A 19,442-nucleotide genomic window follows, 5' to 3' on the forward strand; every position below is an offset into this window, starting at 1 on the left:
GCCGATGTCAAAGACGTACTTGAGTTGTAAATTGACAAAAACCAATCCGCACCAAAAGTCCACGTTTTTATACAAAAACGCAATGCGTTATTCTTATTCTAAACAATTAAACCATTTAAAAATTCACAATATTATTTTATGTTTACACGTGTCGCGTTTTTTTCTCAAAAAAACACATTTTGTCATTTTTCTTGATTGTGGATAGTTTTACAAATTTCATTATTTTTTAGTTTTTTTGCCAGAAATTAAAAAAGAAAAGAAAAAAAATTACACACCTTGGGAAAACCATTTTCATGACTCCACACACCGATAGAATTTTTACTGTACTTGAAAATTTCATTTTTTAACTTAACCTTAGAACGCTGATTCAAATCCACTTATTTTTTATCCCTTCCCTTTGGGACCAACTGGAAAATACTATTTATTATTTCTTTTTAAACAAAAAAACAAAATCAACAAATAATAAAAACCATACTTATTTTTTTCTTTACAATTGATACATATTGCGTAGAAGTGTCCATAACAACACCAAACATTAAATCCTTTATGGGAGCAAACAATGTATTTGAATTTAGTTCTTTTTACATGAACAAAAGTGTCCAAACAATCAGTTTCATTGTTTAGATGGGTGTTTTTTTAATAACCATTCTGGTGTTCAAAAAAGTGTTCTTTATTGAAGTCGGAATCCTTTATTGGACTTATAATTTGGGTTAGTTAGTTAGTTTGGTAAAAATTAATTTTTTTGTCAAAAATTAATATATTATAATATTGATAAAATATAATTAACATCAAATAGTTAAATTTTATGTTAACAATGTTTATCATCATCTGTTTTTTTCATAAATAAAGAAGTGGATGAAAATTCAAATCTTATAATTTTTATTATTTTTTCCAGTTCCTCCTTCCTAAGGTTAAAAAACAACAATTTTGGGAATTAACTTATTTTTTTATATGTATTTTTCTAAAAATGGTCAAACGGAAGTTTTTAGACATTTTTTATTAGAAAAAATTATTCTCTGGTCATCATTGTCGATAATTGTGGCAAAGTTAATTTAAAAAAAAACAAGAGACAAATTAATTTTATCAAATAAATGTAATAATATTAACTATAGAAACAAATAATGGTTAATTATTGATATTCTTTTTGTACTTCTTTTTTTTAAGGTGAAGAGGAAAAATAACAGCTTATTTAAAAGAAAGAAGTACAAAAAGAATATAGAAAACTTCAACAATGCCAAAAATGTTCGAACAACTGAAAAACAATCAAATTTCAGACTTACGATGACTCACGGTACTGAATCTGAAACAATCGGAACCGACGAAAATGCGAAAAACATGTGCTCTGAGCGCAACTGGAATATTCGTATGTTGAACATCATCTTTGTCTCTGTTGGCTTTTTGGTCATCTTTGTTGCGTTCAACACGACTGAAAATTTTATGACGAGTTTGTATGGGAACTATGGCATGATATCTTTGTGTTCCATATACTTGTCGTTTGCCGTTTGTGGACTTTTTGTCCCCTTAATAATCCGGAGGATTGGTGAGAAGTGGACTTTAGTGATTGGTGGTATATGTATAGTCCCTTTCCTCACGATGAATATATTTGCCAATGTATATCTTCTTATCGTAATGAGTTTGTTTGTTGGATTTGGTCAATCTGTGTTGTGGTGTGCGCAAGGGAGTTTATTAACGCGGTGTTCCAAGCCTGAGAAGCGTGGAAGAAATTCCGGGATCTTCTTTTTCATCTACCAGCTCAATCAAAGTGTTGGAAATGGTTTTGCCTATGTCATGACGTTGACGGGATTACAGTTAGTGTATTTGTTCATCATATTTACGTGTTTGTGTGTTATAGGAATAGTTCCATTCATCTTTATTCAGTTTGTTTGAGTTTGTTGTAACACGTTGACAATTCACATTCAGAATGGGAGTGCTCCCAGACATCGAGCGCGTCAGTATCAAAACCGACTTGCGCAATTTGTGGAAAGTGTTTAAGAGTCCAGCAATGCTATTACTCTTTCCTCTTTTTATATACTCAGGGATAACACAATGTTACATATATGGAGAAGTAACAGCAATGTTTGGAGTTGAGTGGGTATCGATAGCGATGTGTGTCTTTGGAACCGTCAACATGGTTGTTTCTTTAATTTTTGGTCGGATCAGTGATACGATCGGACGTATTCCCACATTGATTATCGCCTCGTTGGTGATGTTTATGGGCTTGTTTTCGATAGTCTTGCATTTCTTTTTAGGGAGTTTGTGACTTGAATTACATAGTATAATAGTATAGTACTTAATTAGTAATAATAACACCAAGTTTCTAATATGGTGCTTTTGTTCACCGCAATTGTATGTATCGGAATGGCAGATGCGGGGTATAACACACAAATTGATATTTTGATCGGAAGGTACTTCCCCTTCACAAGCGACGCTGCATTTGCCGGATTTTACTCGACACAAAGCTTCACATCGGGAATGGGATTTTTGGTGTTCCTTGGTCTTTCATACGCTATCCCACAAATCCAATATTTCAGACTGACGCAAGCACTCATACTTTTAACTCTCATGGGTGGATCATTCATCTCACTCTTCTTTTTGAATAGACGAGATCCAATTGAAAAGAAGAGCTAATTTGAAGCACTTTCTTCGAATATCAAATATTTTATTATTAATTATTATAATATAATTATTTAATAAAATAATTAAAAATATAATATATAAATATAGTTTTTTTCTTATTTTTTTTAGTAAAATCACTCCAACAAGAAATTGAGAATATCAAATATTTTTATGAGAGCATAAATGTCAATTTCAGTATTAGTTATATTGAATAATTATTCTTGATCTGATATAAATTACTATAAGTCAGTGTTGTTTCTATTCAAAAAATAAACTAGTTCCAAAAAAAAAGCTATACAAATAGTAAAAAAGAATTAAAATTCTAATAAACTGACATGTTGAGCAACCCTTTCACTTCTTGAAAAAACCCTGTAGTGAAACTCTGAGCACAGCAATGCAGTACATCGCCGCATACCTCCTTTGCACAATCGGACACGAGAAAGCCGAAGAGGCTAAAGTTAAAGAGATCTTGGCTGCTGCTGGAGCAGAAGTCGACGATGCTAAACTCAAGGAGGTCTTCACATCCCTCGAGGGAAAGAACGTTTGGGAAGTAGTTGAAGAAGGAAAGAGCCAAATGGGATCAATGGCCGTTGCCGCCGCCCCAGCAGCCACTTCTGCTGAAGCTCCAAAAGAAGAGAATAAGGAAGAGGAGAAAAAAGAAGAGAAAAAAGAGGAAGCCGAAGAAGATTTCGGTGGGTTTGGAGATCTTTTCTAAGCGTAACTCGTTGCTGAGATAGAGTTTAGTTAGTCCGCAGAAAGTCGTAGTGACTCTTTATCAATGTATTCTATTCACAAGAGTATACTTCTTTGTATAGTACTTGAAATTATAATTTTAATATATAAATATACTATATAAATATAATATTGTTTTAATATTTAAAACTATTTAAATATATTACATTTATTTCATTGAATAAAAAATCTTAAACAAGCTAGTTGGAAATTAGAAGAATAATTTGAGTACAATTTGATCACTTTTTGCTCACCACAACATCTTCAAAATGCTTAAAAAATGAGTCAATAAAGTGGACTAAAAATTATTCAAATGAATTTGTCGGTGACGGGAATAGTGTATGGATTTCTCTTTGTAATTGCATATATCTTTCTCCCGTTCTTTCAAGCCCATTTGTCACCGGACCCTTTGCACCGATACGCATTTTGGTATTTGTATGACACATTGAGTTACCCATTATTATCGATCTTTGTTTTAAGTATATTGGGCGTTCTTAGTCTTGTCCATGGAAGTACACAGTGGAAGGCAGTCACGTCAGGGATCTACGAAAACTTGACGCTGACATTCCACGAGAGATATTTAGTACTTGTCATATTGGTGTTGTCAAGTGTTGGTGTTTCATTTCTACTTGTGACGTTTCCGAAGGCGATCTGTTATTTTGTCCACAATTTGTTTGGGTCGACTCCTGTTAGTGTGAAGGCAAGTGCAATCCAAGACCAAATCAATGCAATCAAAAAGAGACAAAAAGTGTTGAAAACGGAAGAAGCGTTCAACCATCTGACTATGGACGAAAAAGTCGAGTCGACACAAAACGACGAGAAAATCGAGAAACTCAAAGTCGACTTCCGAAATGTCATGAAGACACGAAAACGACAAGAGTTTCTTCAAACACTTGGTATACTCTTAGGTGTTCTATTAAGTCTTGCAACTGTATCTTTAGCTGTGTGTTTGACGGTTGAGTCTGTTGTAATCGGGAAGAAGAGTGTGTGTGGAGCCTTATGTGGATTTTATGTGAACGAGCGTGGTATTCTCGACGACGTCATTAAAATGTTTGGGGTATTTTCACCGGTCATTTTAACACTCTTATGGCTCATAGTCGCATTTTTTCATGTTGTTGGTGTTTTTTGTAAAGTAGAAGATACGGGAAGAGTCAAAGTTTGTTTCCAGGTGATTCTATTCAGTTAATTTAATAAGTTACTATAGAAAGAATGACTCAGACACAGCTTCAATTATTAACACTTCGGAAGAGAGAATATCATTTGTGGGTTAAAATGTTCATGTGTATGTTAATAGGGTTTGGTGGTATTAGTTTATTAATTCATGTGATATCACCTAACGTCTATTTGAACACTGAGGTGAACATCTTCATCATCGGAAAATTGCACTTCCCACTGTTCGGACTCTTCGTGAGTATTTTAAGGTGGGTGCTCCTCTTCGACTTATTTGGGTCTGTTGTGTATGCATTCTTGTATTACAAATCAACGGAAGAAGCAACGACGATGGACGACCAAGTCATTCCATTTTACTTGAGATAAAAGGGTGGTATAATGTCTGTTTGTACGATTTGTGTTTCTATTTTTAATAGTTTTGGTATAATTTTTACTCTAGTTTTCGTCCATTCTATACCTTTTAATAGATATGTTATTGAAATGATTTTAGTTCAATACTTAAATATTTTATAATGATGTGAAAAGTCTTAAATACTTTAAATATAATCAAGCAATGAACTTGAAAATCAATGGCGACTTTTGTGTGGACCGCTGTATACACCTTTTTGTGGGCCGAAATTGCAGTCTTGTTCCTTCTCTTAGTTCCACTTCCCGCGATCTTGGCTCGACAAATCCCCAAAATACTTCGAAAAGTATTTTCTAATCGAACGATCTTCGGAGTAATATTGGTCTTGTTGACTCTCTGCTTTGCAGAGTCTTTACGATCATCTTATAAGTATTCGACTCAATTGTCTCAGATAGATGCCGACGATCCTATTCTGAATAAAGTCACGATTTCTTTGAAGTTTGTCATCTCCTTAGTACTCTTTATTAATTAATGTTAATAGTTAATAATTAATAGTTAGTATTACTATCTATTGATTAGACGAACTGTCGAGTATAATATAATATACTAACATTGTAGCAAGTTCAGAGCAGAAAGAAACATCTACCTTTCTGGGTATACCCTCTTCTTCATCTTCGTAATATGGAGAGTCTGCGTCCTCCAAGAAGAAGTCGAGAACCAAAAGGCAGTGACGAACAAAGTAGCTACTATGTCCGAGAAAGAAACAGCAGAACAACCGGAGAGTAGTGCTACTACCGTTACTCAAGAACCAACTACAGATGATAAAGACCATCCAAAATCTGCATAAATTGACTTTATTGTTCACAAGGTATGAAGTTTTGTATTATAACTATAAATAACTAGTAAGCAAATAATAAATTAGAACTCTTTGAAGTCTTCCTCGACCATCTGCTTTTCTGTTTGTTCAGACGTCTTCATCGCTTCGAGTACGTAAGGGTGCTCATAAAACTGTTGCCATGACAGGCGGAGTTCTTCGTGGTGTGTGATCAACTTGCTAATCAAATCTGCTAACAAAGGATTGATCCCAAACCCATCTGGGATCTGCACAGGAGTCTCATTCCTCATAGCAACTTGGAAGATTTGGGGATCGTCTGAAAATGGGAAGTACGTTGTTGCCATTTGGAAGAGAATAACACCAAGGGAATATAAGTCACTTTTGGCGGTATAAGGCTTCCGCTTAATAATTTCGGGAGCCTCGTATATAGGTGTCCCGACATTAGAGACCATAAACTCGTTAATACCTCTTGAGAATCCATAATCAGCTATTTTCACTTTATATCGTCCTTGAGTATCGGTCGACTGTAGTAACAAATTGGCGGGTTTTAAGTCGCGGTGAATGAGCTTTTTAATGAAATGCAAATACCACAAGCCACTCCCAATCTCCCCTAAAAAGTATTTGATCTCGTCATCTGATAACGGCGCATTCTTTTGTTTCATGTACTTCTCGAGGTTCCCGGAGTCACAAAACTCCATCACTAAGTACAAGTAGTTGCCTTTGACTTTGGCCATCCCCACTAATTCACTGACCATCGAATAGTCCCAGCCAAAGAAGTCTTTGTACTCTACTAAATTGGGGTGTTTACAAAGGCGCATACACGTCGCCTCTCGTTGTAAACTGTCGATTTTGTTCGAAATTTCTTTGATCGCGACGTATTCATTAGCACTCGTTTGTGCAAGTAAAACTCTTCCGTAATTCCCTTCATCAAGTAACTTGACGGCTTTGTAATTCTCGCGACTTCCTCGAGTCCCGTATTTGTGTTGCACACAGTCGTGAATGAATTTGTGGTTGAGCACATCGTTCATCGAAATGCGCTTATCTGGCTCATACACAAGCATCTTCTCAAGTAAGTCAATAGCAGACTCGTTTTGGATGTACACAGCCAAACTCAGATTAGCTTGTACTGCCATAGCTGTGAGAGGGTCCATTTGGATCGTTTCAAATGGCGTGCACCCAACAAGTAATTTGAATATTAATATCCCAAACGACCAGACGTCACTCTTTGAGTGTGTAAACCCGCTTAAATACTCTGGTGGGGAATATGTGACGTCAAACATTGTAGCCTCGAACCCAGGAACAAGGGCTGTTTTCGTCTGGATTGCGTCACATAATGCGAAATTCGCGATTTTGACTTTAGGGAAAACGGAGGCGGGGTCTCGTGAGAGTAACAAATTGTTTGGGCACAGATTGAGGTGTTGGTGGCGGAGAGTTTTGTAGATGTATTCCAATCCGACTGCGATATCTGATATGAAGAAAATGTTTTGATCTTCTTGAGCAACGGTGTTCGACGCCCAATAATTTTCTAAATTGCCAAAGCCACAATATTCAGAGACAATCCACAGCTCTAAAGGAGAGTTCTTGTTTGTGAAAAAGTGGTTATATATCCGAAGAACATGTCCGTTCGTAGTTGCCTGCAAATAATTATAATACACATCTAATCGAAGAATCTTAAGTGTGTCTTTTGGATCAATTTGAACGATTTTGAGTGCAACGCGCCTCGCTATTCGTTTTTGAAAGTCAATCACTTCGTTGGCTGAAAACACGGTAACTGTCCCATCACTATATAATTTCTCCGAAAGTTGGTAACGGTTTGTGAGAGTATTGTCGAGTTTCAACTGTTCCATCAACGTTCTCTTTCTCTTTTGGAGTTCTTTGACTTTTTAATAAAAGATTAATAAAAGAATAATTGATAAATAATAAATAATAATAAGATAATAAATAATTGATAAACTAATTAAATATATGATTTATCCAATCATGCCAAAATACTTTGAATTCAAAACTAATAAAAACTAGTAATTCATTTAAATGTCTTTAGAACACTATGTTGTGTTAGTTAGTAACATTGACAAAAATGTCACTGTCGACGACTTGATTTCTTTCTTTTCATTCACTGGTTGTATAGAAGAGATCCACATTTCACAGACAAGTAGAGAGTCTAATGTCATCAACGCACTTATCTTCTTTGATTCACTGGAAAGTGTTCGCACAGCGGAACTTATGACTGGAGTGTTACTCTATCACGAACGAGTCGATATTAAACCGACTACTCTTTTACACCTCCCTGATGAAAAGATCTATTCATTCCTTGTAACTCCACAACAAAACAATAATCCACAGAATGGACAAACAAAGACATCTGTTGTAGCTTCTTTGATTGCACATGGGTATGTCGTGGCACAAGATACATTCCAAAAGGCAGTCGAATTTGATAAAACACACAACATTACAACATCGATAAAAAGTGGCGCTGGAATGGTGAAAAACGTCGCAGTGAATGTTGACGAGAAACTCCATTTGACTGAGTACTTAGCGCTTGGCACTGTGATGGTGTGGAGTTGTTTTACTGCCGCAGATGATAAGTTCAAAGTCACCACAAAAGTTTCTAATACCCTTGAGAATATCGATAATACTCTTGGCGTTTCGGATAAATGGAACAGCGCGAAAAACAGTGTCGAGAATGGGTTAGCCGCTGTTTCAAATTCAACACCAGTCAATGCCGTGAGATCAGTGTGTTCAGACTTCTCAATCGATGTGACCAATTCAATCGATAAATTGAAGGAAACAACTGACGTGGGAAACAAAGAACAAAAAGAAGAACAAATCAACCAACAACAAAGAAACAAAGAGGACAAAACAAGTCCAGAATTTAATGATGATATATCCCATTACCTCATATAAGTGTATTTACCATGAATTTTACTATAAATGTATTATATTTTTTTTATAATATATTTTATAGCCATTTTAATATTAAAAGAAGATTAAAAAGAATCATTCATAAACTAAAAAAATGGTAAAGTTGAGATGAACTAATAATGCACGAAAAATGAACTGGAAAAAATATTTTTGTTTCGAAACAAAAGGGAATATTAATTATAGATAGCACATTATGGGTTTCCTATTTCCTCTTTCTTGTTTGCTAAGAGGATTGGGCATATCTTGGTGTATGCTGTGTTCAGATTTTCGTCGTCCTTAGCACCAGTCAACACAACCTTTCCGGTTGAGAAGACAAGAAGTGTCACTTTTGGTTGCGTCGTTCTGAAAACAAGAACCGGGAACACCTCTGGTTCGTACTGACACATATCGGTGTTGCTGTCATACAAAGGACGGAGCGAGATTTGGAATTTGATGTCACAAGATCTGATGGTGTGAACGTTGAAGTTTGAAAAACGTACCTCATTGTACCCGATTTTCTTTATGGTTTTTGCAGCAATCTTGCTCTCCTCAATCGATCGAGTTCCTGTGCACACAATCTTTCCAGTTTTTAAAATGAGTGCTGTTGATTTTAGACTTGATATTCTATGATTGCGCCAGCAAAACGCTTTGTGTTGTACTCGGCATTACGCGCTTTTTACGATTTGACGGAGGTCAAGTTGTTGGTTGAGTTGGAATGTGGAAACGACGTTCGCAATTTCTGGGTGTGTCTTGTTGGGGTTGTTTAGTCTGTCTTGAGACTCCGTTGTGGTTGAGAGTCGGTCACCGTATATTGAGGTGCCAATCTGACTCAATTGACGTAAATCTGTGGTGCTGCCCATCATAAAGGGCGAGAATTGTGAGTCTGGCAACTGAATATCTTTTTCAATTTTTTCTATTATCTCTTTGTTTTTCCAATTTTTTTGCGCTTAAATGCTTTGTCTTTCCGGGTATTGTCATTTTTATGATAAATCATACATATTATAGTTACTTTATTATTTAATGTTGATTTTAAATATAACAAACTATTTTATTATAATTATAAACCATTTTTTATTTTACTTATGGTTTATAATTATAATTATAATAGTTTACTTATATAATATATACTTATATTATAAGTTATATATTATAATTTATAATATTACTTATAATTATACTTATAAGTAATAAGTATAATTATCACTATATTACTTAAAAAAAGTATTAAAATAATAGTTCTTTTATTATTCAAAATTAACACACATTTTTACAGTATATTATATTGTTTCAACGATATTATAAATAAGGATTATTTTATTGTATCATAAATAGTAGTTTTTTATTATTAATATAATATGATCACATTAGAACTATCAATAATAAAAGAACTCAATTGTTATTTCAAATGTCCCAACAACTTCCAAGTACAGAAGGAGACCCAATCACTCCAGCAGTTGTTGAGCCCATCAAAGAAACACCAAAACCGGAAAATCCTTTGCAGACTGTGGAAACAGTTTCCACCCCCCAAAAAGACGATTCCAATCTTGAGCTCTCAAAATCTGAAACACAGAAAAGTGAAACCTCTCAAGTTCAACCTTTCAAAGTTGAGATTGAAAATGTCGTAACGGCGAAACCCGAAACAAACACAAGCGAAGTGAAACCAAAGCAAGAGCCGCAGATCATACCGGAGAACTTCAAACCAATTGACGAGAAGGATTTGCAGGAGTGTTTCTACTATTTTGACACAAATGGAGACAACATGCTCACTGCAGAACAGCTCAAGTACGCTATTAGAGCTTTCGGCGTCAATCTTGAAACCTCAAAGATGGACGAGATTATCACACAAAACGATTCAAATTCATCGGGGTTATACAGCCTCGACACGTACATAAACATTATGAAGGACAAGAAAAAGGATACGGACAAACCAGAAAAGGTCACAGAGAACTTTGCGATATTCGACAAGGAGAAGAACGGATATGTCTCCGCCACGGAACTCAAAAACGTGTTGACCACAATGGGAGACAAATTAACTGAACAGGAGGTCGAGGACTTGTATAAGGTCGTCGTTCCGATTGATGGATTTATCTCAGTTGAGGATCTCATCAAGAATATGTGTTTACCTTTTAAATAATTCTTTTTAGTATATTTAATAGTATTCATATTTTCGTTTAAAAAACGAAGTGTAATTCTAATTTCATTATAGTTTTTTTAATGATTTGAATTTATTTTCTTTTTGAGATTAAACACCCAAAAAAGAGTGAAAAGGTCGAAGTGGAGGAACGAACAAATAGTTAAGGGGAGAAATAATTGGCGGAAGGATGGACACTATTGAGGGGAAGACGAAGGACAGTTTGTTTTTTGAACACGTTTGGTAATGAAGTGCTGATAGGAAGGAAGAAAAAAACGAACAGACGGTACAAACCATTTGAAGGCTTTACGAGACATGTTGGACGAGTGCCAGAAACAGGTCTACTTTTCAAAGCCTAAAAAAGTGAACAACGACAACACGAATAAATTAAAGAAGAGCTGCTATGAAGAGTTTAAACAGTTGAAGAAAGAAAAGAGTGCAGAAATGTCAAAACAAAAAATCGTCGAGCAAAAGCAACAGGACATGTGGAAATTGGAGCTTGATGCTTTGTCTTTGTTTGATAAAATAAATAAAAAATATAAAGAAGAAAAATGAAACAATTAAAAACAATTTGAGTTGAGTATATTATTTGTTTTTCTATTTTTTTGAATAAATAAATAATTTAAGGTTTTGTATTTATTATTAACATAGTTTTATTAAATATCAATAATAATTTTAATGTAAATGAAATTAAAAACCATACAATTATTTGTGTTTAACAAATACTATATATAATTATATTAATATTAAATAATTATTATTTAAAAAAATTGTTTAGTTTTTAACACTAAAAATAAATATTTTAATATTTTATCAAAATTTAAAATAAAATAAAATATTATATCTTTATAGTATTTTACTAAATTTTTTCGATTTATTAATCTTTGAATATTTTTTAAATAGTTTTTTTCGTTTTTAAAAACATGATTCCATTCGTTTTTTTAGTTTTAATTATCATTTTTTTAACTAAAGTAAATAGTTTATTTGAGATTGACAATTTGGCAGAATGTTAAAAGACTTTTTACCAATATTTTTTGAATAAAAACAATCTTAATATTTTCTATAGTAAAATATTATTTTTACTAAATAAAATATGTGAATACTAGTTATCACCAAAAAAAAATGAATAAAATCAATAAATTATCTGAACAACAAAAACATGAGTAAAGACTAAAAAACACAGACAAGACAATGCTTCGACGGCTAGTTGCTGATGATAAGTTTATGTTAGAAGTCGACGGAACCTCTTTTGACTTTACATACATCTTACCAAATTTGGTCGCGATGGGTTACCCTGCGACTGGTATCACCTCGCAGTGGCGAAATTCCAAAGAGGAAGTCGCACAGTATTTAGAAGAACATCACCACAACAATTACATGATCTGGAACTTGACAGAGAAGTCTTACGGTTCACTCGAGTTCCAGAATCGAGTAGAACACGTCGGATTTTTGGACCATCACCCTCCGAGGTTTAATCACCTTTTAAAAGTTGTTGGCGATATTTTGCTGTATATCTTAGACAACCCCAATCATGTGGCGTGTGTCCACTGTAAGGCTGGGAGAGGAAGAACTGGGTTGGTGTGTTCATGTGTGTTATTGGCACTTGGCGTTGTGTCTGATGCGAAAGAAGCACTCGAATTCTTCGCAAAGAGAAGGTCGAAGATAATGAAAGGAGCAACTTCACCACCTCAAATAAGGTATTGCCACAACTTCTATTATTACTTGTCCGTCTCGCCCAGAGAAGTGCCGTTTAAACCGATTCCGGATTATAGTGTTGTGATTAGAACAGTCGTGGTGTCGAACTTCAAACCGCTTAATATCACTAAAGATTTTTCGGATGTAGCAATTCCAGTATTCTATTTCTCGAGGTTGTCACACTCGGAAGCGAAACCATTGCTCACACGAACACCACAGAACTGTAAAGAAATGAAGGAGGGAGCGTTTGTCGTAAGCTTTCAAAATGTCGTGTTAGAGAATGACACAGTGATAACAATTGCGGCGGAAACAAGGGACAAGACTGTTGTGTTTGGGAAGATCATTTTGCACCCACTCTTTATCGACACGCAATTTGTGTATACGTTTGACATCGACAAGATCATGGACCCCACTGAAGGAGTTAACAGGAATTTGATTGGGATGCCACGGAACATCCAATTCATTACAACATTTGAGAGCGATAAAAGAATTACGAAGGAAGTTGAAGAATTTCACCAAAAAGTCATCACGGTTTCTAAAGTTGCTCCATTGGACGAAATGCATAGGAGTCAGCCACCACCACTTCCCATTAGAAAAGTGTGGAAAGAGCGGAAGGTGATGATCAACTCATCTCCAAGGGGATCTCGAAAAGTACAAGCGCCGCCATTGCCACCAAAGAATCCAGCTCTAAGAAAAGAAGAAACGCTTGAAGAGAGAGACTTCGTGAGAGTAATGTGAGATATGTAATATGTTTTGTATTGATTTTGTCTATGGGCACAACAGCAAATATAATAAATTACTTTGTTGGGGGAAGGAGAGCAGACTCACACTCGGCAATTAAAGACTCTCCTTGGTCTGTCAGTAACTCAAGTTGAGTCAAAAAAAGGTCTAAAGAGCGTTGGGAATCCTTTAAAACATTTTGGTGGTGTTCGATGCGATCATCACGACCGGCGTTTTGAATTAAGACGAACTGCTGCATTGTCTCATTGAGAACAATTTGTATTTGCTCGAAGCTGTGAGTGATGCGGGATATCTCCGTTTGCACTTTGAAAGCGGAAACATGAGGATATTTGTTGTCTTCGTGTTCGTCCTCTTTGACTGTACGAATGATTTTGCGGTAAGATTTTAATATCTCTATGAAACAGTTGCGACCATTTTCTAATAATTCTTTTTGTTGTGTTTTGTCACTTCCCTCCTTCTCTATTTCCATTGTATTTTTTTGTTCTCTTTTTGTGCTTTTAAAAGACATTTATTATATCTTTAACTTCTTTTCTTATTATATCAATTGGTTTTAAGTAAATAAACAATATCAAAAATATCAAACAATTATAATTAAATTAATAAATAATTTTATTATGATTATTTTATTAAAAACTATTTATATATAGTTTTTTTATTATATATAGTAAAAATATTCCAATAATTTTACTATACATTAATAATTTAAAAACTATTTATTTGTGTTTTGTAAATAAAAGCAAATTTGATATAATATATTTTAATAAAGATATTTAATAGTATGTGATCTAATAATTTGGAGCTAATAAATAATAATAAAGTCAGTCTGGAAACCTTATTTATTCCAAAAACCTTATTTATTTTTTTCCCTTTGAAAAAAATGCAAATTTGGGATGTTTAATAAATATTACTATTATTTAAACTATTTTCCAATAACACAACCAAAAACATAAATGGGGTTAAAGTCATTTAGCCAATCATTTCATTTTTTCTGTTTGTCAATAAATGGTGATATTAATGGTGTTATTACCCCAAATTAACGGGAAAATACACAAAACAAACCAAGTTTTTTGGATCATTTTTGAAGAATTTTGCTATAAGGCGTGAGTCGACTTATTAAATGTACAGTCTGTCTCAAACGTTATCTGGTGCCTTTTGGACCATAAAAAATGGAATAATTCGGGGAGCAGTCCCAAAAATCCATCCCACTTGTTTCCGGTTTTTTCACGCTTTACCTAATGCCCGATGTTTAGACAAAAATGAAAGTATTTTTTGTCCACCAGATAACGTTTGAGACCAGATAACGTTAAAAGACTGACTCTACTCTTACAAAGAGCGAAATGACGTCCACGCAGCCAAGACAATTTATTATAAACAACTTTTACCCGACTGCAGTACAACAATTCGATGTTCGAGTCTGCCAAGCGTGGTGTTCTTTTGATTATGATTGTCTCGTTGTTTTTTATGAATTATTTAATTAAATCCAAGTTGATTATTGTCGAATTCTCGTGTTGCATTTGTCATCTCACACACAAAAATCCACCCAACCGCTGCTTACAACAACGGCACCACTCTCTGGTGTTATACGCGATGTTTGAGTAAAAAATCAAATTTGTCAATTTGTCTAAGTTCGTTTGAATTGAAAAAACAAAGATTTCAAACAAAAAAAAATAATTTTGAAAAACAAAACCAAATAACAAAAAAAATAACCTATTTTTGTCAATAAATAAGGTTTTTGGAATAAATAAGGTTTCCAGACTGACTTTAGTGTAATTTTAAAACAATTTTCTTTAATTCTAATACTTCAATTTAAAACTTTATTAATTAATATACCACACATTCGAAACCCATTTATAATTATAATTAATAAAAATATACTACACAAACAATAATTTAATTGAGTCGAGAAGATTACATTGTTACAGTTGATTTTGGTGGATAGTGCAGCTAGCGTTTTTGCTCAAGTTTTCGAGGAGAGAGGTGTGCATATTTTTCCCCAAAACTTCGACCATATTTCTGTTGAATACAATTCTTCCATCTTTAAAGATCTGTTGTATTGTTTCACTTTTTGCAATTCCGTTTTTGCCTTGAGACTTTGTAGTGTTGAAAAAATACCCAAACTCCGATAGTAAATCGGACAAGAAGTGTAAGCATTCGGTGAACCTGTTGTTTTCAAACCTTCTCATAGTAGTCTTTTCTTTCACTCCCTTTCGTCTCTCCATTTCACTGATTTCAGTGCATCTTCTTTCGATATAGTCGACAACATTGATTGAGTAATTGTTGAATTTGATTTCTTTGATATAAAGAAATTGGAAAGTTGTTGTTGTTCTCTTCGAAGGTTTACAAAAGACTATGTCACAATACGGAAGAAGTAACTTAATAAGAATAGACTCTTGGAAGACTTGATAATTCTTGTAGATCTGGTACTTGTTGATACGGGTGTCGCCTTTTTTGTCTTGTGTGTATGACTGTGTCGATGACATGATAACTGTGACTTTGTTATACAGTTTCCCTATTTATACGGCGATAATTTTTTGCCATCTTTTATGTATTTTTAGAATTATTGAACCTATTTATATTTATAACTTGCGAATGTTCTTTCTTTTTTTTTCGAATAAAATTTCCGTTTTGAATGACAGGCTATTTTTACGAATCCATTGTATTGGTCGATTATCGAAGTTTTTTCAAGTTCTCTTCATGTTTTGCTTTTCTCGCACTCACATTTCAAAAACTATCAATTTTTTACTAGTTTTCATTTTTTTTGTAAATCTGAATTAATTCGTTTTTTTCCACTGTTTTATACACCATTTCTTTGTGTAATATTTGAATTTGAAAGAGGAATGTTGTTCTCTCTTTTTTTCTTACCAAAAACACACTTTCGCCTTAAACTAAATAACTGCCCCAAGTTCTAAATACACAATGGCTTGAACTGAGAGATTTGATTGCCAAAACAACGGGTTTTCTTCCCCAAAATCATTTTTGCTTTTAAAAATACAAGTAATCAAATGTTTTTGTAGATTATCAAGTATAGTATCGTTTAATATATTATAATAATAATTGATGTTTTGAGTCGATGATTAATGGGAGGCGCCCAGAAATCATCGCTCAATATCAATTCGTAAAAAATAAAGTTCTTTTCAATCTTTAGTGAACTTGCAAAACATCCCTATTTAATAGTGTTTTTCCAAGCGATAGATAATGGGAAATAACTTTGCTTTTAACTTTAAATAATATAAAAATGGGGTAATGAGTTCGAAAAGCCACCAATTCTAAAATAGAAACGATCGACCATAAATGTTCGCTCAATAAAATAGTCGAAAAATAAATATATTGCTTTATAAGATAATTTTCTTTTGTTTGTTGAACATTAAAATTAATTTCTTTTTTAATAAACGAATACAGTTAACAATTAAAAGTGTTGCACCCCACAAATCTTGTAACAAACTATTCAAATTATAAGAATCAATAAAACAGAATTCGGTAATTACAATTATGATTTGAGTAGTAACCAAAATAAGTTAACGTGTCAGTAACGAAGTTAAGAAAAGTAATTATTGGAATTAGTTGACAATCTTTGAGTTTTTTTAAAGACAATCCTCTTGAAAAATAAATGATATTGGTTGTTTGTCTTTTCATAGTAACTTTTGTCATCAAACTTATGATACAAATAACGGAAGGTAGTGTTTGAATTGAATTCAATAACTATTTTACAAACTATCTTATTATTTAACTCATTTTTTGTATTTTTCAAATCTTTTAAAACAAGTTAAAGGTGTCTAAGAATTTGTATGATTGTAATAAAAATTTTGATCATTATTCAAACCTTCTAATATTATATATTTAAATGTATGAATAATGTTAACAAATAAATAATAATTAGTAGAATGAATCATCTCATTGACTTGTTTAATTGATTTAAAAACAAGTCTGTAAATGATTTCAAAAAACCACTAATAATATATATTCCTTGGAAATTGTTGCTAATAGTTTGATTATGTATCGTCACTTTCATTTAAATATCAAATAAATTCAAGCATTAGTCAAAAGATCCAGACGTTTAAAGAAGAAAAACTTAAGTTTATGTATTTTATTATTTGTTTACTTTTGACAAGAAATTTCAAAAAATAATTAAAACAGCTGTTTGTGATTATTTATTTCATGTTAATTTCGCGATTTTATTTTATCTCCAACATGGGAAAAAACATGTTGGAGATTATGTGTGGTTGTTATGAATTATTTTTTTTAAATGAAGACAGTTATCACAAACGTGTCTATATCTATATTAAACATATTTGTTAAAACGTGGCAATATAATAATACAACAGCCCATCTATTTCCAATTTTAACGTTTTTATACTAAATAAATATATAAAATAATATGATTCTGGCATTTTTGCGTATTGCCTTGATTTTGTTCCAAAAATGCTAAGGGGATGTTATTTAGCATTTTTTTTCAAAAAAAATGGCGTGATAAATGTTATGCTTTTGACGTTTTGGTAATGAAATCTCGGAACTTTTTACTGCGCATAGTCGATTTTTTTGAACATTTGTATAATTTATTTCTAAATTATAATACTATATTTATAATATATTTGATATTTGGTTTTAGGATAAGAATAAACTTCCTGGAGTGTAACAAATTCTATAAATTATAAAATAAATATTAAAAATATAATACAAACATAAATTAAGAGAATAAGAGAATTAGTTTAAACCTGAGTGATGCAAATATATAACTGTTCAATAATACCAAATAATACGTCAAAATTGTATAGTAAGTTAATTAATTAATTTATTGTAAGAATTTTGTGTTAAGAATATCACAAATTTTTTAACTTTTTTACAAACACCAGGAAAAGCTTTTTTTTATCAAATTCATATAAAAAATTTATAAAATGAAATTTTTAGAAATTTTGAACTTTTTATAATTATTAAACTAAAAACTACAACATAAATGAGCAAAATTCCTCCACCAAACGACGACAACAACGATTTCACAAATCTCTTCATCGGAAACCTCACTTTTAATACAACAGAAAAGGAGCTTGAAGATATATTCAATTGCAACGGTTGTAAAGTGAAAATCGTCACCGCTCCGCAAACTGGCCGCCCTCGAGGGTTTGGCTTTGTTGAGTTTCCGACACACGAAGATGCTCTCAAAGCAAAGAACGAGTTTTGTTTTCTATATTTTATAAAAGTAAAGGACTGACAACCAGATTTACGGGGAAAGAGGTGGACGGTCGTTTACTTCAACTTCGTTGGGATCGTGGGTTTCGTGCAAAGGTAGTGGACAGAGACTACAAGTTGTTTGTTCTCTTTTGATTCCATATAGTTTACTTTGATATCATTACAATAACACACAGCACACATGTCTCAAACAAAAAGACTGCTTCCGAAAGACATGGCCGTTCTAAGAGTCGGTCCCGAAGCAGATCTTCCTCCCGTCAAAGATACTCCGCTCGGCGACGCAGTGACTCCAGAGATGCAAGACGACACAGAAGACGTTCACCTTCTGACGAGTCAAGAAGTCGGTCGAGAAGCGACTCAAGGCACAGACACTCGAGGTATTCAAGACGACATTCCCGAAGTAATTCACGTGACTTTTCACGTAGCAGATCACGAAGTTGGTCAAGAAGCAGATCAAGGAGGCAGAGAAATTACGAAAGAGATGACAGAGAAAGACGATACGAAAAGCCCGATTACAAGAAAGAGAAAGACTCCGCAAATGACCAGCCCAAAGACAGAAATGGAGGGAAGTGATAAATTGATGATGTGTTGATGATGTTGAGGTGTTGATGAAAGCTTGTCAGTGTTGAAGGTGTATATTGTATGTCTATTTTTTCAATTCTTTTCTGAATTTGCGTTAAACACAACGTCTGTTCGCGATGGATAAAAAGAAAACTGAGTTACAACCGACACGCACCAGCCTTTCTACACATGTTTTCTGTGTTCAAAAAAGTCGCATCTTTCACTTTCATCGCTTCTTCAGAAAGCTTCATCGCTATTTCCAAGCAGTTCGCTTGTTTGTTTGGAACCTTTGTTTTACAGATCTTGGTGAGCTGCTTTAAAATCACGCCATCTTCTTCCTTCTTTATCATCAACTCTTTCACTTTATTCGCCAACTCTCTGCACATTGGGCACACACCTTTTTCTTTGCAACTCTTCTCTTGCTCCAACACCTTTTGGAATTTAAGAAGCAACTTCTTCGCTTTGACAAGGACGTTACGGCTGGAAACCTCTATTTTGACGGCAGAGTCGAGTCTTCCATCAACTTCATC

General features: G+C 33.6%; 14 protein-coding genes across 14 annotated transcripts; 9 read left to right on the top strand and 5 right to left on the bottom strand.

Annotated features, from left to right (window-relative positions):
- Positions 1-1,281: 1,281 nt before the first annotated feature.
- On the top strand, positions 1,282-2,260 carry EIN_055860 (hypothetical protein; the record flags this gene model as incomplete). Its single annotated transcript, XM_004259954.1, has 2 exons — positions 1,282-1,877; positions 1,921-2,260. 2 exons carry the CDS (start codon positions 1,282-1,284, stop codon positions 2,258-2,260), a joined length of 936 nt encoding a protein of 311 aa, XP_004260002.1.
- A 62-nt stretch (positions 2,261-2,322) lies between these two features.
- Positions 2,323-2,628, top strand: EIN_055870 (hypothetical protein; the record flags this gene model as incomplete). Its single annotated transcript, XM_004259955.1, has 1 exon — positions 2,323-2,628. The coding sequence occupies one exon, from the start codon at positions 2,323-2,325 to the stop codon at positions 2,626-2,628; it is 306 nt and encodes a 101-aa protein (XP_004260003.1).
- A 382-nt stretch (positions 2,629-3,010) lies between these two features.
- Positions 3,011-3,331, top strand: EIN_055880 (50S ribosomal protein L12P, putative; the record flags this gene model as incomplete). The annotated part of the gene is made up of 1 exon (XM_004259956.1): positions 3,011-3,331. The coding sequence occupies one exon, from the start codon at positions 3,011-3,013 to the stop codon at positions 3,329-3,331; it is 321 nt and encodes a 106-aa protein (XP_004260004.1).
- A 330-nt stretch (positions 3,332-3,661) lies between these two features.
- On the top strand, positions 3,662-4,884 carry EIN_055890 (hypothetical protein; the record flags this gene model as incomplete). The annotated part of the gene is made up of 2 exons (XM_004259957.1): positions 3,662-4,504; positions 4,573-4,884. 2 exons carry the CDS (start codon positions 3,662-3,664, stop codon positions 4,882-4,884), a joined length of 1,155 nt encoding a protein of 384 aa, XP_004260005.1.
- Positions 4,885-5,087: 203 nt separating this feature from the next.
- Positions 5,088-5,711, top strand: EIN_055900 (B-cell receptor-associated protein, putative; the record flags this gene model as incomplete). Its single annotated transcript, XM_004259958.1, has 2 exons — positions 5,088-5,362; positions 5,483-5,711. 2 exons carry the CDS (start codon positions 5,088-5,090, stop codon positions 5,709-5,711), a joined length of 504 nt encoding a protein of 167 aa, XP_004260006.1.
- Positions 5,712-5,782: 71 nt separating this feature from the next.
- Positions 5,783-7,546, bottom strand: EIN_055910 (serine/threonine protein kinase SAPK9, putative; the record flags this gene model as incomplete). Its single annotated transcript, XM_004259959.1, has 1 exon — positions 5,783-7,546. One exon carries the CDS (start codon positions 7,544-7,546, stop codon positions 5,783-5,785), a length of 1,764 nt encoding a protein of 587 aa, XP_004260007.1.
- Positions 7,547-7,730: 184 nt separating this feature from the next.
- Positions 7,731-8,603, top strand: EIN_055920 (hypothetical protein; the record flags this gene model as incomplete). The annotated part of the gene is made up of 1 exon (XM_004259960.1): positions 7,731-8,603. One exon carries the CDS (start codon positions 7,731-7,733, stop codon positions 8,601-8,603), a length of 873 nt encoding a protein of 290 aa, XP_004260008.1.
- A 209-nt stretch (positions 8,604-8,812) lies between these two features.
- Positions 8,813-9,463, bottom strand: EIN_055930 (TATA-box-binding protein, putative; the record flags this gene model as incomplete). Its single annotated transcript, XM_004259961.1, has 2 exons — positions 8,813-9,224; positions 9,270-9,463. 2 exons carry the CDS (start codon positions 9,461-9,463, stop codon positions 8,813-8,815), a joined length of 606 nt encoding a protein of 201 aa, XP_004260009.1.
- Positions 9,464-10,005: 542 nt separating this feature from the next.
- Positions 10,006-10,734, top strand: EIN_055940 (calmodulin-1/4, putative; the record flags this gene model as incomplete). Its single annotated transcript, XM_004259962.1, has 1 exon — positions 10,006-10,734. The coding sequence occupies one exon, from the start codon at positions 10,006-10,008 to the stop codon at positions 10,732-10,734; it is 729 nt and encodes a 242-aa protein (XP_004260010.1).
- Positions 10,735-11,922: 1,188 nt separating this feature from the next.
- EIN_055950 (phosphatase, putative) lies at positions 11,923-13,164 on the top strand (the record flags this gene model as incomplete). Its single annotated transcript, XM_004259963.1, has 1 exon — positions 11,923-13,164. The coding sequence occupies one exon, from the start codon at positions 11,923-11,925 to the stop codon at positions 13,162-13,164; it is 1,242 nt and encodes a 413-aa protein (XP_004260011.1).
- Positions 13,165-13,222: 58 nt separating this feature from the next.
- Positions 13,223-13,636, bottom strand: EIN_055960 (hypothetical protein; the record flags this gene model as incomplete). The annotated part of the gene is made up of 1 exon (XM_004259964.1): positions 13,223-13,636. The coding sequence occupies one exon, from the start codon at positions 13,634-13,636 to the stop codon at positions 13,223-13,225; it is 414 nt and encodes a 137-aa protein (XP_004260012.1).
- Positions 13,637-15,083: 1,447 nt separating this feature from the next.
- Positions 15,084-15,647, bottom strand: EIN_055970 (hypothetical protein; the record flags this gene model as incomplete). Its single annotated transcript, XM_004259965.1, has 1 exon — positions 15,084-15,647. The coding sequence occupies one exon, from the start codon at positions 15,645-15,647 to the stop codon at positions 15,084-15,086; it is 564 nt and encodes a 187-aa protein (XP_004260013.1).
- Positions 15,648-18,118: 2,471 nt separating this feature from the next.
- EIN_055980 (cold-inducible RNA binding protein, putative) lies at positions 18,119-18,943 on the top strand (the record flags this gene model as incomplete). Its single annotated transcript, XM_004259966.1, has 3 exons — positions 18,119-18,336; positions 18,381-18,470; positions 18,550-18,943. The coding sequence occupies 3 exons, from the start codon at positions 18,119-18,121 to the stop codon at positions 18,941-18,943; spliced, it is 702 nt and encodes a 233-aa protein (XP_004260014.1).
- A 127-nt stretch (positions 18,944-19,070) lies between these two features.
- EIN_055990 (chromosome partition protein, putative) lies at positions 19,071-19,391 on the bottom strand (the record flags this gene model as incomplete). The annotated part of the gene is made up of 1 exon (XM_004259967.1): positions 19,071-19,391. A coding segment is annotated over one exon (321 nt), but the record flags the coding sequence as incomplete, so codon positions are not given.
- Positions 19,392-19,442: the final 51 nt, after the last annotated feature.

This window comes from Entamoeba invadens, assembly GCF_000330505.1.
Source record: "Entamoeba invadens IP1 unplaced genomic scaffold scaff_1105074726711, whole genome shotgun sequence".
NCBI classification, from domain to species: Eukaryota; Evosea; order Mastigamoebida; family Endamoebidae; genus Entamoeba; species Entamoeba invadens.